At 46.5% G+C, this 12,803-nt stretch overlaps 1 protein-coding gene and 1 long non-coding RNA gene across 2 annotated transcripts; one reads left to right on the top strand and one right to left on the bottom strand.

The window, feature by feature from the left end:
- Positions 1-2,278: 2,278 nt before the first annotated feature.
- LOC128423780 (uncharacterized) lies at positions 2,279-4,336 on the top strand. The gene is made up of 2 exons (XR_008332846.1): positions 2,279-3,496; positions 4,100-4,336. It is a non-coding gene; the product is annotated as an uncharacterized LOC128423780 (long non-coding RNA).
- LOC128423777 (tubulin polyglutamylase complex subunit 2-like) lies at positions 3,872-12,412 on the bottom strand. Its single transcript, XM_053409297.1, is given in 6 exon segments — positions 3,872-6,450; positions 8,784-8,891; positions 8,893-8,919; positions 11,039-11,199; positions 11,952-12,065; positions 12,271-12,412. Coding segments are annotated over 5 exon segments (441 nt in total). The 5' UTR covers positions 12,308-12,412; the 3' UTR covers positions 3,872-6,450; positions 8,784-8,789.
- Positions 12,413-12,803: the final 391 nt, after the last annotated feature.

A 12,803-nucleotide genomic window follows, 5' to 3' on the forward strand; every position in this document is an offset into this window, starting at 1 on the left:
TGCCCCCTCAACAATCCCATTTATCGTTTCCGAATCCCTGTTTCTGGGGTAAAGGACCTAGAGTGGAATATCGTTCTTCTACATCCAACTGTGATGTGATGCTCAAGTCACTGGCAGACCTGGTCACATTAAAAGACTTAGGATGGAGTCAGGCTGGTTACTTATCCAGACCTCAGGGTGAGTTCTTTTTGCTGAGTTGCTCTTCGGGTAGCCTGATGTCCAAAGGGGATCCAAATAAACAACAAAATGAACCGGACTCCTTGGCAGGTTTTGAATAAACATTCACAAACTTTTTATTGGTAATAGACAGGCAGATAAATTAAGGATCATTACAACTTTATAATATGCAGAGAATAACATGTACTGAAAAACCAGAGAGATGAGCTGAGGGGAGGGTGGGTATTTCTTTTTTTGGGGGAGGGAAAAATGGGGGGGGGGAGAAGGGAGGATGATTATTTTTAATAAATTGTAATGTTGAAATTAATAATTCAAAAAAACACACAAAAAACCCACGCACAAAGAAAAGTTCATCAAAGGTATTTCCAGCAACAGTGGAGGCCAGGGAGAATAAGCTCCAAGGTCTTCCCAATACTGGTGAAGCTGTCCCCATCGCCTGCAGCGGCCTGGACAGAGACTCCGGGGCAGCTGGTTCCCTTCCCTGGTCCAGCACCAGCAGCCAACCACCAGCTGGCTAGACACAAAGCAGCAGTTCCCCGTGGCCAAAAAGATCGGCCCAGAGGATTCCAGTCCAAATTTTTTATCTTAAAAAACGTGAGTACTCCCGCTCACGGTGGCCACATTGGAGTTTCCAATTCATGCAGTGCCAAGCACTCAGGGCCCCCACATTTGGTCAGAGAGACAGTTAACGGACAATCTGCCAGTCAAAGCTCGCCCTCTCCCCCCCGGGGGAGTGGTGTCACAAGAATAATTACTCTCATATTATCCTTAATTAACTGCACGGTCCCCTGTATGCTATGGCAGTCTGTGCTGGAAAGTGCGTTATGCAAATGTGACACTAGATGGCAATGGTGAGCTTATGGCAAATTCAATATATTCTTTAAAAAGCTTCTTTTAAAAAGCATTTTCACAGCATTTTTTATATGTGTCTAGATTCCACCACTCTCACAGGGTCAACAGAACTGTTGCCCATCCAAAGATCACAAGGCCTTTTTTGCCTAAATCAATCCCTCAGGTGGAAAAAACAAAGAAGTACAAAATATTCTGCTTTTTTTTAAAAAAAGAATTCCAACAATCTGAGGAGCCTTTGCTGTAAGGCTGCGGGGATCTCTACCCATTTACCTGGGAATAAACTCATTGAACTTTAAAGAACTTCTGAGTCAATGTGTATAGGATTGCACTATAAAGGCCTAAAATTTTGAACAAGACTCCAGCTCAGTTTATAGAACATGTGACTCGTAATCTCAGGGTCATGGGTTTGCATTGCAGGGGGTTGGACTGGGTGACCCTCAGGGTCCCTTCTGACTCGACAATTCAATGGTAAGCAAAGTATACATGAATATAAAATAAAAATGCTTTTAATGAAAGGGCCTGTGCTGTGCTGTTTTTATTGCAATTATTTGTATGGTAAAATATTTTAATTTGTATGCAGTGGAAGACAGGAGTGTCTGGCGTGCTCTGGTCCAGGGGGTCACGAAGAGTCGGACATGAATAAATGACTAAACAACAACACCACCACACAGTTTTAATTCTATCAGTGTTTAATTGCTTTTAAATTGTAGATTTCCCAAACAAGCATATGACCCTCAGATGAAGGGTGTCATAGAAATTTGATAAATTTACTTTAATAAATATAATATTGCCTTGACCTGCTTGGCTGAAAAATTTCGCACAGCTTTTGGATTCAGCAAAACCCAATGGAGGCCGCAGGGAACCTGGGAAGCCACACCTGCACACACCTGGCCCATTGTCCCAGGCCAGGTGAGCAAGAGGTCTCCTTTCTACTGACATCATTTCACCCCTGATGCTGCCATAAATAATGTTCATCTTGATTGCCACAATTCTTCCTAATAATGATAAATTCATCCTACTCCATATTTCTGGATTCCTTTTTATTCCATTCCAGATTTTTTCATAATTATCTTTATAAATATTAATTGAAATTACTTCTAATGGAGATACAGACCAAAGGGGGGGGGCTCTTTTCAAGTTTGTCTAGATCACGGAGCACCAATTGGTGGAACAGCGTGATAGATGGGTTGGAATTAGGTGGACCGAAGGAAGATTTGGGTTTAAACTGCTGTAACGGCTGATCACAACACACAAACCTAATAGGCTGTATAATAACAACTGCAGAGTCGTTTACTAGAAACTACTTCTGATAAAGTCAAGACCAACACTAGGAACGTAACATATTAAAATGAAGCTTATTTGGTGAGTTCTTTTTGCTGAGTTGCTTATGTGGGCCATTTCCTTTCTTGCAGGATGGGTTTCTTTCTTAAAAAGATAAGAAAAAGAAAAATTCATCCAGAGGAGGAGAAGGGGCAGCGGGATGACCAGCAGCCTAGTGTTGCCCAGCCCCCTGCTGGCCAAATCCTGCCAGTGCTGGTGAGGCCAGAGATGCAAACAGTGGCCCGAAATAACAAAGTAGAGCCGGTAATATTGCCAGGGTTGGTACAGCAGCAGGCAAGACGCGAGGCTGTATAACAATTGCAGAGTCATTTACTATAAACTACTTTTGATAAGGTCAAAACCAACACTAGGGACATAACATATTAAAATGTAGCTTATTTGGTGAGTTCTTTTTGCTGAGTTGCTCTTCTGATGTCCTTTCCTGCAGGATGGCTTTTTTTCTGAAGAAGAAAAAACAAAATCTACCCATCATATGAGGATGAGGGCCCTGCAGGCAGTATGCTGCCAGCATTGGTGAGGCCAGAGATCTGCACAGTGGCCCGAAAAAATATGGTAGAGCCTGTAGTCTTCCCAGAGTTTGGAAAAAAGAACAAAATTTATCCAGTGGAGCAGGATGAAGAGGAGGCCCCTGCTGGCAATATCCTGCCAGTGCTAGTGAGGCCAGAGATGCGAAGAGTGGCCCAAAATAACAAAGTAGAACCCGTAGTCCTGCCAGGGTTGGTGCAGCAGCAGGCCAGACTCAAGGCTGTATAATAACAATTGCAGAGTCATTTACTAGAAACTACTTCTGATAAGGTCAAAACCAACACTATGTATTAAATGTATCTTATTTGGTGAGTTCTTTTTGCTGAGTTGCTCTTCTGGTGTCCTTTCTTGCAGGATGGCTTTTTTTCTGAAGAAAAAAAACAAAATCTACCCATCATACGAGGATGAGGCCCCTGCAGGCAGTATGCTGCCAGTATTGGTGAGGCCAGAGATGCGAACAGTGGCCCAAAATAAGAAGGTAGAGCTGGTAGTCTTCCCAGAGTTTGGAAAAAAGAACAAAATTTATCCAGTGGAGCAGGATGAAGAGGAGGCCCCTGATGGCAATATCCTGCCAGTGCTGGTGAGGCCAGAGATGCGAACAGTGGCCCAAAATAATAAGGCAGAGCCGGTAGTCTTCCCAGAGTTTGAAAAAAAAGAACAAAATTGATCCAGTGAAGTGGGATGAAGAAGAGGCCCCTGCTGGGAATATGCTGCCAGTATTGGTGGGGCCAGAGATGCGAACAGTGGCCCAAAATAACAAAGTAGAGCCGGTAATATTGCCAGGGTTGGTATAGCAGCAGGCAAGACGCGAGGCTGTATAACAACAATTGCAGAGTCATTTACTAGAAACTACTTCTGATAAGGTCAAAACCAACACTAGGGACATAACATATTAAAATGTAGCTTATTTGGTGAGTTCTTTTTGCTGAGTTGCTCTTCTGATGTCCTTTCCTGCAGGATGGCTTTTTTTCTGAAGAAGAAAAAACAAAATCTACCCATCATATGAGGATGAGGGCCCTGCAGGCAGTATGCTGCCAGCATTGGTGAGGCCAGAGATCTGCACAGTGGCCCGAAAAAATATGGTAGAGCCTGTAGTCTTCCCAGAGTTTGGAAAAAAGAACAAAATTTATCCAGTGGAGCAGGATGAAGAGGAGGCCCCTGCTGGCAATATCCTGCCAGTGCTAGTGAGGCCAGAGATGCGAAGAGTGGCCCAAAATAACAAAGTAGAACCCGTAGTCCTGCCAGGGTTGGTGCAGCAGCAGGCCAGACTCAAGGCTGTATAATAACAATTGCAGAGTCGTTTACTAGAAACTACTTCTGATAAGGTCAAAACCAACACTATGTATTAAATGTATCTTATTTGGTGAGTTCTTTTTGCTGAGTTGCTCTTCTGGTGTCCTTTCTTGCAGGATGGCTTTTTTTCTGAAGAAAAAAAACAAAATCTACCCATCATACGAGGATGAGGCCCCTGCAGGCAGTATGCTGCCAGTATTGGTGAGGCCAGAGATGCGAACAGTGGCCCAAAATAAGAAGGTAGAGCTGGTAGTCTTCCCAGAGTTTGGAAAAAAGAACAAAATTTATCCAGTGGAGCAGGATGAAGAGGAGGCCCCTGATGGCAATATCCTGCCAGTGCTGGTGAGGCCAGAGATGCGAACAGTGGCCCAAAATAATAAGGCAGAGCCGGTAGTCTTCCCAGAGTTTGGAAAAAAGAACAAAATTGATCCAGTGAAGTGGGATGAAGAAGAGGCCCCTGCTGGGAATATGCTGCCAGTATTGGTGGGGCCAGAGATGCGAACAGTGGCCCAAAATAACAAAGTAGAGCCGGTAATATTGCCAGGGTTGGTATAGCAGCAGGCAAGACGCGAGGCTGTATAACAACAATTGCAGAGTCATTTACTAGAAACTACTTCTGATAAGGTCAAAACCAACACTAGGGACATAACATATTAAAAATGTAGCTTATGTGGTGAGTTCTTTTTGATGAGTTGCTCTTCTGATGTCCTTTCTTGCAGGATGGCTTTTTTTCTGAAGAAAAAAAACAAAATCTACCCATCATACGAGGATGAGGCCCCTGCAGGCAGTATGCTGCCAGCATTGGTGAGGCCAGAGATCTGCACAGTGGCCCGAAAAAATATGGTAGAGCCTGTAGTCTTCCCAGAGTTTGGAAAAAAGAACAAAATTTATCCAGTAGAGCAGGATGAAGAGGAGGCCCCTGCTGGCAAAATCCTGCCAGTGCTGGTGAGGCCAGAGATGCGAACAGTGGCCCAAAATAATAAGGCAGAGCTGGTAGTCTTCTCAGTGTTTGGAAAAAAGAACAAAATTGATCCAACAGAGTAGGAGGGGCAGCAGTGGGATGAGCCAGAGGCCCAGCAGTCTAGTTACCAACCCAGTGTTGCCCAGGCCCCTGCTGGCCAAGTAACTTCCCAACTCCTGCCAGTGCTTGAGGCCACAGATGCATGCAGAGGTCCAGAGGAACAAGGTCCAGCCAATTGTTCTCCCAGATTTAAAAATACAGCACCTAATATACACAACACCAGCAATACAGATAACAGCAACATTTACAACTGCAAACCCAAACCTGGAATTACACAAAACAATTTAGGTCTAGTTCAGTGTTTAAACCTTTGGGGTGTTAGGATTTAAAATCAACCTGGCTTCTTGCTGATGTAACAGTTTGACAAAGTCCCTCCTCATCCCAGGTTTCTTCTGGCTGACCCATAAAACTGTATAAGGCAAGTCTGTGTCAGCAGGATTGTGCTTCACAAAGTGATCCACCATGGGAGCCTCCATCACTTTGTTTCTAATATGGGAGCGATGCTCCCCAACACAGGCGCTGACAGAGCGTACAGTGGAACTAATATGAAACAAGTTAGAGGGACATTGTATTAGAGACGCTCCATCTCTGGTTTGGCAAGTGCTCAGATTGTGAAGGGTGAATCTAAAGCCCAAGTTGGCACCTTAAATTTCTTTTGCCTGTAATGTGAGAGTGCAAGACAAATATCTGCTGCATCTATAATGACCCACCACCGAGGAACTGGTGGGTGTGGGAACCAGTATCAGATCAGTATGAACTAAAAAAATCTTTGACAGAGAAAGGTTTTCTTATGGCCAATGAGAGGAAAATCAGCACAGCCTTGAATGTTCCTCAGTGAATGCCAGTGTTTCCTGAGGATCCTGATAATCAAATCAGAATGATTAGAGAATTCTCAGGAGCCTGTAATGCATTCCCTGGACTGAGTACGATGAATGGGGAGAAATAGTGAAGGGTGTTCCTCAGCCAGAGACCTGCTTCTTGCCTGAGAAATGACACGCTCTGGGTACCCCCTAGCTGACAGGGAATTAGAAAGTGTTTTGGCCGCAGTGAAAAAATCACTATTCAGTGAGGAATTCCTCTTGATCCTCAACAATTGTCCTTAAGATCCTTAGGATGAAAAGAAGAGTAGTGAAGTAAGGAGTTACAGTCAGTGGGTTTATGAAAGGGTTTAACACCTAAGTACCCGTCATGTTTCACCACTTCCACATCTAAAAACTTACAAAGGTTGGTGCTGTGTTGTCCTGAAAAGGAGAGGGAGGGTGTATGGAGTTAATTCAGGTGACAAACTGTAAAAAGTCATGTTCATTGCTGAACAAAAAAAACCAACAGATCATCTTATATACCTGCAATAATGCAGCAGAGACTCAGAATATGGATTGTTATTCAATATGTGTGTTTTCCCAAATGAAATCATAAAAGATGTTGGTCACAAAAGGGGCTAAAAGGGAGCCCATGACTACACCTTGATTGAAAATAAAAGTGATCTAAAAAACCAAAAGTATTTCCCTCAAAAACCTGTATCTAATAAATCTAGAAAAAACTCAAGAGGGCGGATGCGGATCCTGCCTGGATTCCCACAATTGTTGAATAAGATGGCGTCTTTCTTCCAGAGGAATATTAGTGTACAGTGAAGCCACACCCAAAGAAGCAAAAATAGTGGCTTCAGGTATTTGCAGCTGTTCAACCTGTTGGATGAAATGTGCTGTATCTTGAATATCTGCCAGGGTGTCTTTAGCATATTTTGGTAAGAACGAGTCTAAGTATTTGGCCCGAAACTCTGGGTCTGCCCAGGGGGGAGGAGTGTCAATAATCTTATGTATTTTAAGCAGACAATAGAAAACCGGGATGCGGGGATAAGGTGGAATGTTTAGGAAGTCCATTGTGTCTGCATGTTGGAGTGCTGTTTGGAGAAGTGTGGCTCTTGAGCCTGTAGAGTCTTTCGCAGTGTTCAGGGAAAACAGAGAGTCTGAAAGTTGGCCTTGGCCTCATCTAGATAATCTTGTCTATTCATAATTACAATGGCCCCACCCTTGTCAGCTTGTTTTATAATGATATTAGTATCTTTGGACAAGTCATTCAAACAGTTACATTGAGACTCAGTTAAATCCTTTCCACTGACATCATTTCATCATGTTGTTATAGTGCTGTGACCTCATGTCTCCAGGGGCTTGGGGGCCCTTAGAAACGCTGGTACACAGCGACCTTCCGAGAGAGAGTGTTTTCTTTCCCCCCCCAAAGTCAGTGTGATATATTTAGTTTTAATTTGGCATTTGTGTTCCCTTTTAATAATAATAATAATTTTTTATTTGTATCCCACCCTCCCCAGCTGAGGCCGGGCTCAGAGCGCCTAACATCATAAAACAACACAATATGCATAAAAACAGACATCAATTAATTAAAATACACTAGCGTTGCTAGTGGCCCCCCAAGCCCCTTGAGAAACGAGATCACATTATTTATGGCAACATCAGAGGTGAAATGATGTCAGTAGAAAGGAGACCTCTTGCTCACCTGGCCTGGGACAACGGGCCAGGTGTGTGCAGGTGTGGCCTCCCAGTTTCCTTGCAGCCTCCACTGGGTTTTGCTGAATCCAAAAGCTGTGTGAGATTTTTCGGCTGATATTTAACAAAACAATGCCCCCCAGACATGTAAAATACAATTGCTCAGGTTAAGAGTCTAACCCTCGGATACCTGACATTTCCCTGCTGTGAGCTGCATCAAATGCTAATACCTTTAGGTTGTGGATCAGCCTTGGTCCCTGCTATGTCTTTGTGAAATGAATTTCTTTCACCCTCAATTTATGAATTAATTACGAGTGCTTATATACCACTTTTTATCTACAACATTCAAAATATAGTTATTTAAAAGAACTGTTTTTCTCCCCCAACCCTCTTTTTAGGTTTGTGTGGTAGAATTCCAAAGTGCCTTCAGAGACGAACAGAGACGAACAATAGAATTGTTGACAACGAAAGCCTATGGAATCTTGTCCACTCTTCCACCTGGCTTGCGGGGGGGGGGGCTGACAGGCCCTAGAAAGGACTGCTGCTGCTGCTGCCGCTGCCACCCAGGACTGCCTGCCGGGAGCCTGAGGGCCCTGCCCTGCCTCTCTCCACCTGGCTGGGGGGGGGGGGGAGCTGACAGGCTTCACAAGGACTGCGGCTGCTACTTGGCAGAGAGGGCTCTTCTTTTTAATAGTTTTTAAATTATATTTTATCTGTGGTGTTTTAAATTGTGCTTTATGGGTATGTTCTTTTGTTTGTGTGTTTCTTTCTCTGTTGGGGGTGGGCGGGTGTTGGGTTGTGGATAGGTATAGTTTTGTATAGTTCTGTTCTTAAGGGGAGAGGGTCAGGGCTGCCTGAGTGTGGCCCCCAGCCAAGAGAATGGCTGGCGCATGTTCCACGGTGTGTGTGTGTCCTGCGACATCCGATCTCAGTGATCACAGGCAGCAGGAGTTACGCTAAGTCCAGAACATGTCATTACTGAACAGGCAGGTTTAGTCGTTGTTTGAAGACTATCCCTGCCTCCAGGTCTGGTCTTGACCAGAAGGATACTGGAATCAGCAAGGGAGACCCACATGACTTTAAGGTTTCTGGTTTCTGTGCAATATCAGGAAGACCTTGTTTGGGTCCAGCTTGTTCACGAAGGATTCGGCCTCCTCAGAGAGCTGATCGGTGTTGACAGTGGATGGGCTTGTACATGTTGAACCTTTGCTGGAAAAGGAAAAGGGAAAGTGAGGAGCAGCAAATGGCACTCCCTGCAGGGCAGGCATGCGATTTTCATCTCAAAAAGGATGTTGGGAAAAGTTCAGAAAAAGGCAACCAAAATTATCAAGGGGGTGGAGCGAATCCCCTATGAAGGAAGGTGGCTGAGGTTAGGACTTTTTGGTCAGGAGAAAAGGTAAGCAAGAGGCAGCACGATAGATGTTCACGAAGTTTGGCATGGCACAGAGGAAGTAGAGGGAGTCTCTTGTTGGGAGATGCAGGACAGGTAAAAGAAAGGTAAACCAGGGAACTCGGAGGATCCCAAACAGGCATGGTTCGGGAACGCAAAGGCCATCCTGACACAGAGGACTTTACGTTCCTAGCCCTGTCTGTCAAATCGTCTGTCTGATAACTATCAAAATTGGCGATAAAAATAATGCTGCACACGGCAGAGAAGGAAGGTGGGCGATGGAAGGGTGGAGGGTGTCTCCAGGCCTGGCTCCTGGCTTGTTATCTGCCGGCCGTGGGACCAGAGGCCTCAGACAGGAATCCCACTAGATGGGCTCAAGGACAGAAGGGGGTCTGCTTGGGATAGAGCAGATCTCTAATTCAATCCCTGGATGACCTGCTAAATAATAATAATAATAATTACTCCCCTTTGTGAGGCTTTCTTGGCACAGAGCTGCAGAAGAGATATCACACCACAGCATGGTAATATCCTAAGCTCATGTTGCATGGTGTATTTGAGGGAAGAATCGTGCTTCAGTGTCAGAATGTGTGCGTTGGATGCAGAGTTCAATCCCTGGGGGTCTCCAAGTGGGGCTGGGAACAGCTGCTGCCCCCCAAATCCCAGAGTCAGTGTCCAAATGCCTCTCTGGGAAAGTGGAAGTGATGCAGAACAGAGCAAGGGAATGGAAGAACTTCAGCCCTGGGTCAAAAGGATGAGTTCAGAAGCAAGAGTATTTATGTTGCATGAAAATCCCCACTGGTATCTCCAAGGAGGGCTGGGAGAGACCCCCACCATGCCACCTGAAGCCCTGGAGAGCAGCAGCCAGTCAGTGTAGAGGTGGTGTGGCATAGTGGTATAATAATTTATAATAATAATAATAATTTATTATTTATACCCCGTCCATCTGGCTGGGTTTTCTCAGCCACTCTGGACGGCTTCCAACAGAATATTAAAATACTATAGTCTATTAAACATTAAAAGCTTCCCTAAACAAGGCTGCCTTCAGATGTCTTCTAAAAGTGTGGTAGTTGTTTTTCTCTTTGACATCTGGTGGGAGGGCGTTCCACAGGGCGGGTGCCACCACCGAGAAGGCCCTCTGCCTGGTTCCCTGCAACTTGGCTTCTCGCAGTGAGGGAACCGCCAGAAGGCCCTCAGAGCTGGACCTCACGTGTCCAGGCAGAACGATGGAGGTGGAGACGCTCCTTCAGGTATACTGGACCGAGGCCATTTAGGGTTTTAAATGTCAGCACCAACACTTTGAACTGTGCTTGGAAACGTACTGGGAGCCAATGTATGTCTTTCAAGACCGGTGTTATATGGTCTTGGAGGCCGCTCCCAGTCCCCAGTCTAGCTGCCGCGTTATGGACTAGTTGTAGTTTCCGGATCACCTTCAAAGGTAGCCCCACGTAGAGCGCATGGCAGTAGTCCAAGCGGGAGATAACTAGAGCATGCACCACTCTGGTGAGACAGTCCGTGGGCAGGTAGGACCTCAGCCTGCGTACCAGGTGGAGCTGATAAGCAGCTGCCCTGGACACAGAATTGACCTGCGCCTCCATGGACAGCTGTGAGTCCAAAATGACTTCCAGGCTGCGCACCTGCTCCTTTAGGGGCACAGTTAGCCCATTCAGGACCAGGGAGTCATCCACACCTACAGTGTTTCTCAAACTTGGATCCAGACAACAGGTGGGGACCCAAGTTTGAGACACACTTGATTAGAATGTCGGTCTAGGGCCTGGGAGGCCGGGGTTCAAATTCCCTTTTGGCCATGAAGCTCACTGGGTGACCTTGGGCCAATCACTCACTCACAGCCTGACCTCCTTCGCAGGGCTTTTGTGAAGGCAGAATGGGGAGGAGCAGCAGACCCTAGAAAAAGGGACGGGCCATTTGTCGTTCTCTCACCTTTGCCTGGGGGCTGATGCCATAGCTGGTGAAGGCATACTGCCAATGTGGCAGTCCCAGGTGGGTGATCAGGAGCAGGTAGTAAGCGGTGAAGGTTTTGGTGAGGAAATGCCAGTAGAGAGCTCAGTCCAGAAGCCAGATCTCAGAATCCGGGGTGACACCTGGAAGAGAGAAGAGAGACTATTAGGCCACAGGATGAGAAGAATGGACCACCCCACCTTTCAAGGGGGTTTAATAAGGAACTCTGAGGCCTAGGGATGACGAACTGGGCCTCGGTGCTTTCTACAAAGGATAAAAGCATTTCCAAGGGAAATTGATCCTCTGAGGCCCTTCTTCAGGTGCCTCCTCCACAAGAGGTCTGGAGGGTGGCCACATGAGAACAGGCCTTTTCTGCAGTGACTCCCTGTTTGTGAAAGGCCCTCTCCAGGAAGGCTCACCTGGCACCTTCGCTACCTATCTTTAGGCGCCAGGTGAAAACGTTCCTCTTCAACCAAGCCTTTGGCTGATTGATCTCCGATATCTTTCTAAATGTGCTGGGTGAGGGGGATGTTTGCTTTTCTTCTCGTTTTTATTATGCATATATATAGATATAGTGATTTTATGTGGTGAACCGCCCTGAGATTTGTGGATGAAGGGCAGTATACAAATTTTAATAATAATATTAACAACAACAACGAAGCATAGCTCGCTTCATGAAAACTTCATCACAGGCCATCATAGATGACAGCCTTTGTCAACCTGGTTTCCTCCAGATGTTCTGGACTACAAAGCCCATCACTCTCAGCCAGCACAACTGTATGGTGCTAGAACAGTAGTCCAAAACATCTCCCACGAAGACAAAAGCTAACTGGGGTTTGCAGATGGGGTCGATTGGTGAAGACAGCTCTTGGGCTGCTGGTATCACACAACATACCTGGCTTAGTGTTCTTGTACACAAGGCAGACTTTCCCATTCCCTCTGCACGGGTCCAGCTCAAACACCAGGCTCCGTGAGTCCAAGTGAGGTTTCTCCGGCTGACCCCCGTTACCTTTGGGGAGAAAGAAAAGGCTGAGCGAGGCAGGAAGGCATTCTCGTCGGGTACAGGGCAAGGAATACTCAAACCAAGCAGAGCTTGGGAAGCTAGGCATCAGTGGGGCTTGTGTATAAGGTCACAGAAACTTGGTGGGGTAGCAGGTGGGGCAGAGAGGAGGACCAAGGTCGCCCATGGACAAAGGGGTGAGGTGGGGCAGTACCTCCTTCATTGTTGGTGTCCTCCAAGTCAGCCAGCATGGGGGCATTGGGCAAGGAGTAGACGGGCGACGCTCTGACTCGGTTTAGCTAGGAGATGCTGTTGATGGTCATGGAGTCAAGAGGCATTGGGTTGTCTGGAAGAAAGGCAGCGGGTAAGGGAGGGTCTCATCCTGTGTTCCAGATGGAGCTGGTAGGCAGCTGCCCTGGACACAGAATTGACCTGCGCCTCCATGGACAGCTGTGAGTCCAGAATGACTCCCAGGCTACGTACCTGGTCCTTCAGGGGCACAGTTGCTCCATTCAGGACCAGGGAGTGCCCCACTCACCCCTGTCCCCCCAAAACAGTACTTCTGTCTTGTCAGGATCCATCCTCCAGCCACTCTTCCAGACACTCACACGGGACTTTTGCAGGGTCCCCAGCTCTGGGGTCCCTCGGGGAAGGGGAGAGGCTCTGGAGGGAGGCGAGATGGGAAACAGGACCCCTCCAGGGCCAGGCAAGGTACGTCCCCCCCCCAGCCCCTCCTTCCCCGGGCGG

The sequence above is a fragment of the Podarcis raffonei genome, chromosome 11, assembly GCF_027172205.1.
Source record: "Podarcis raffonei isolate rPodRaf1 chromosome 11, rPodRaf1.pri, whole genome shotgun sequence".
Lineage (NCBI taxonomy): Eukaryota > Metazoa > Chordata > Lepidosauria > Squamata > Lacertidae > Podarcis > Podarcis raffonei.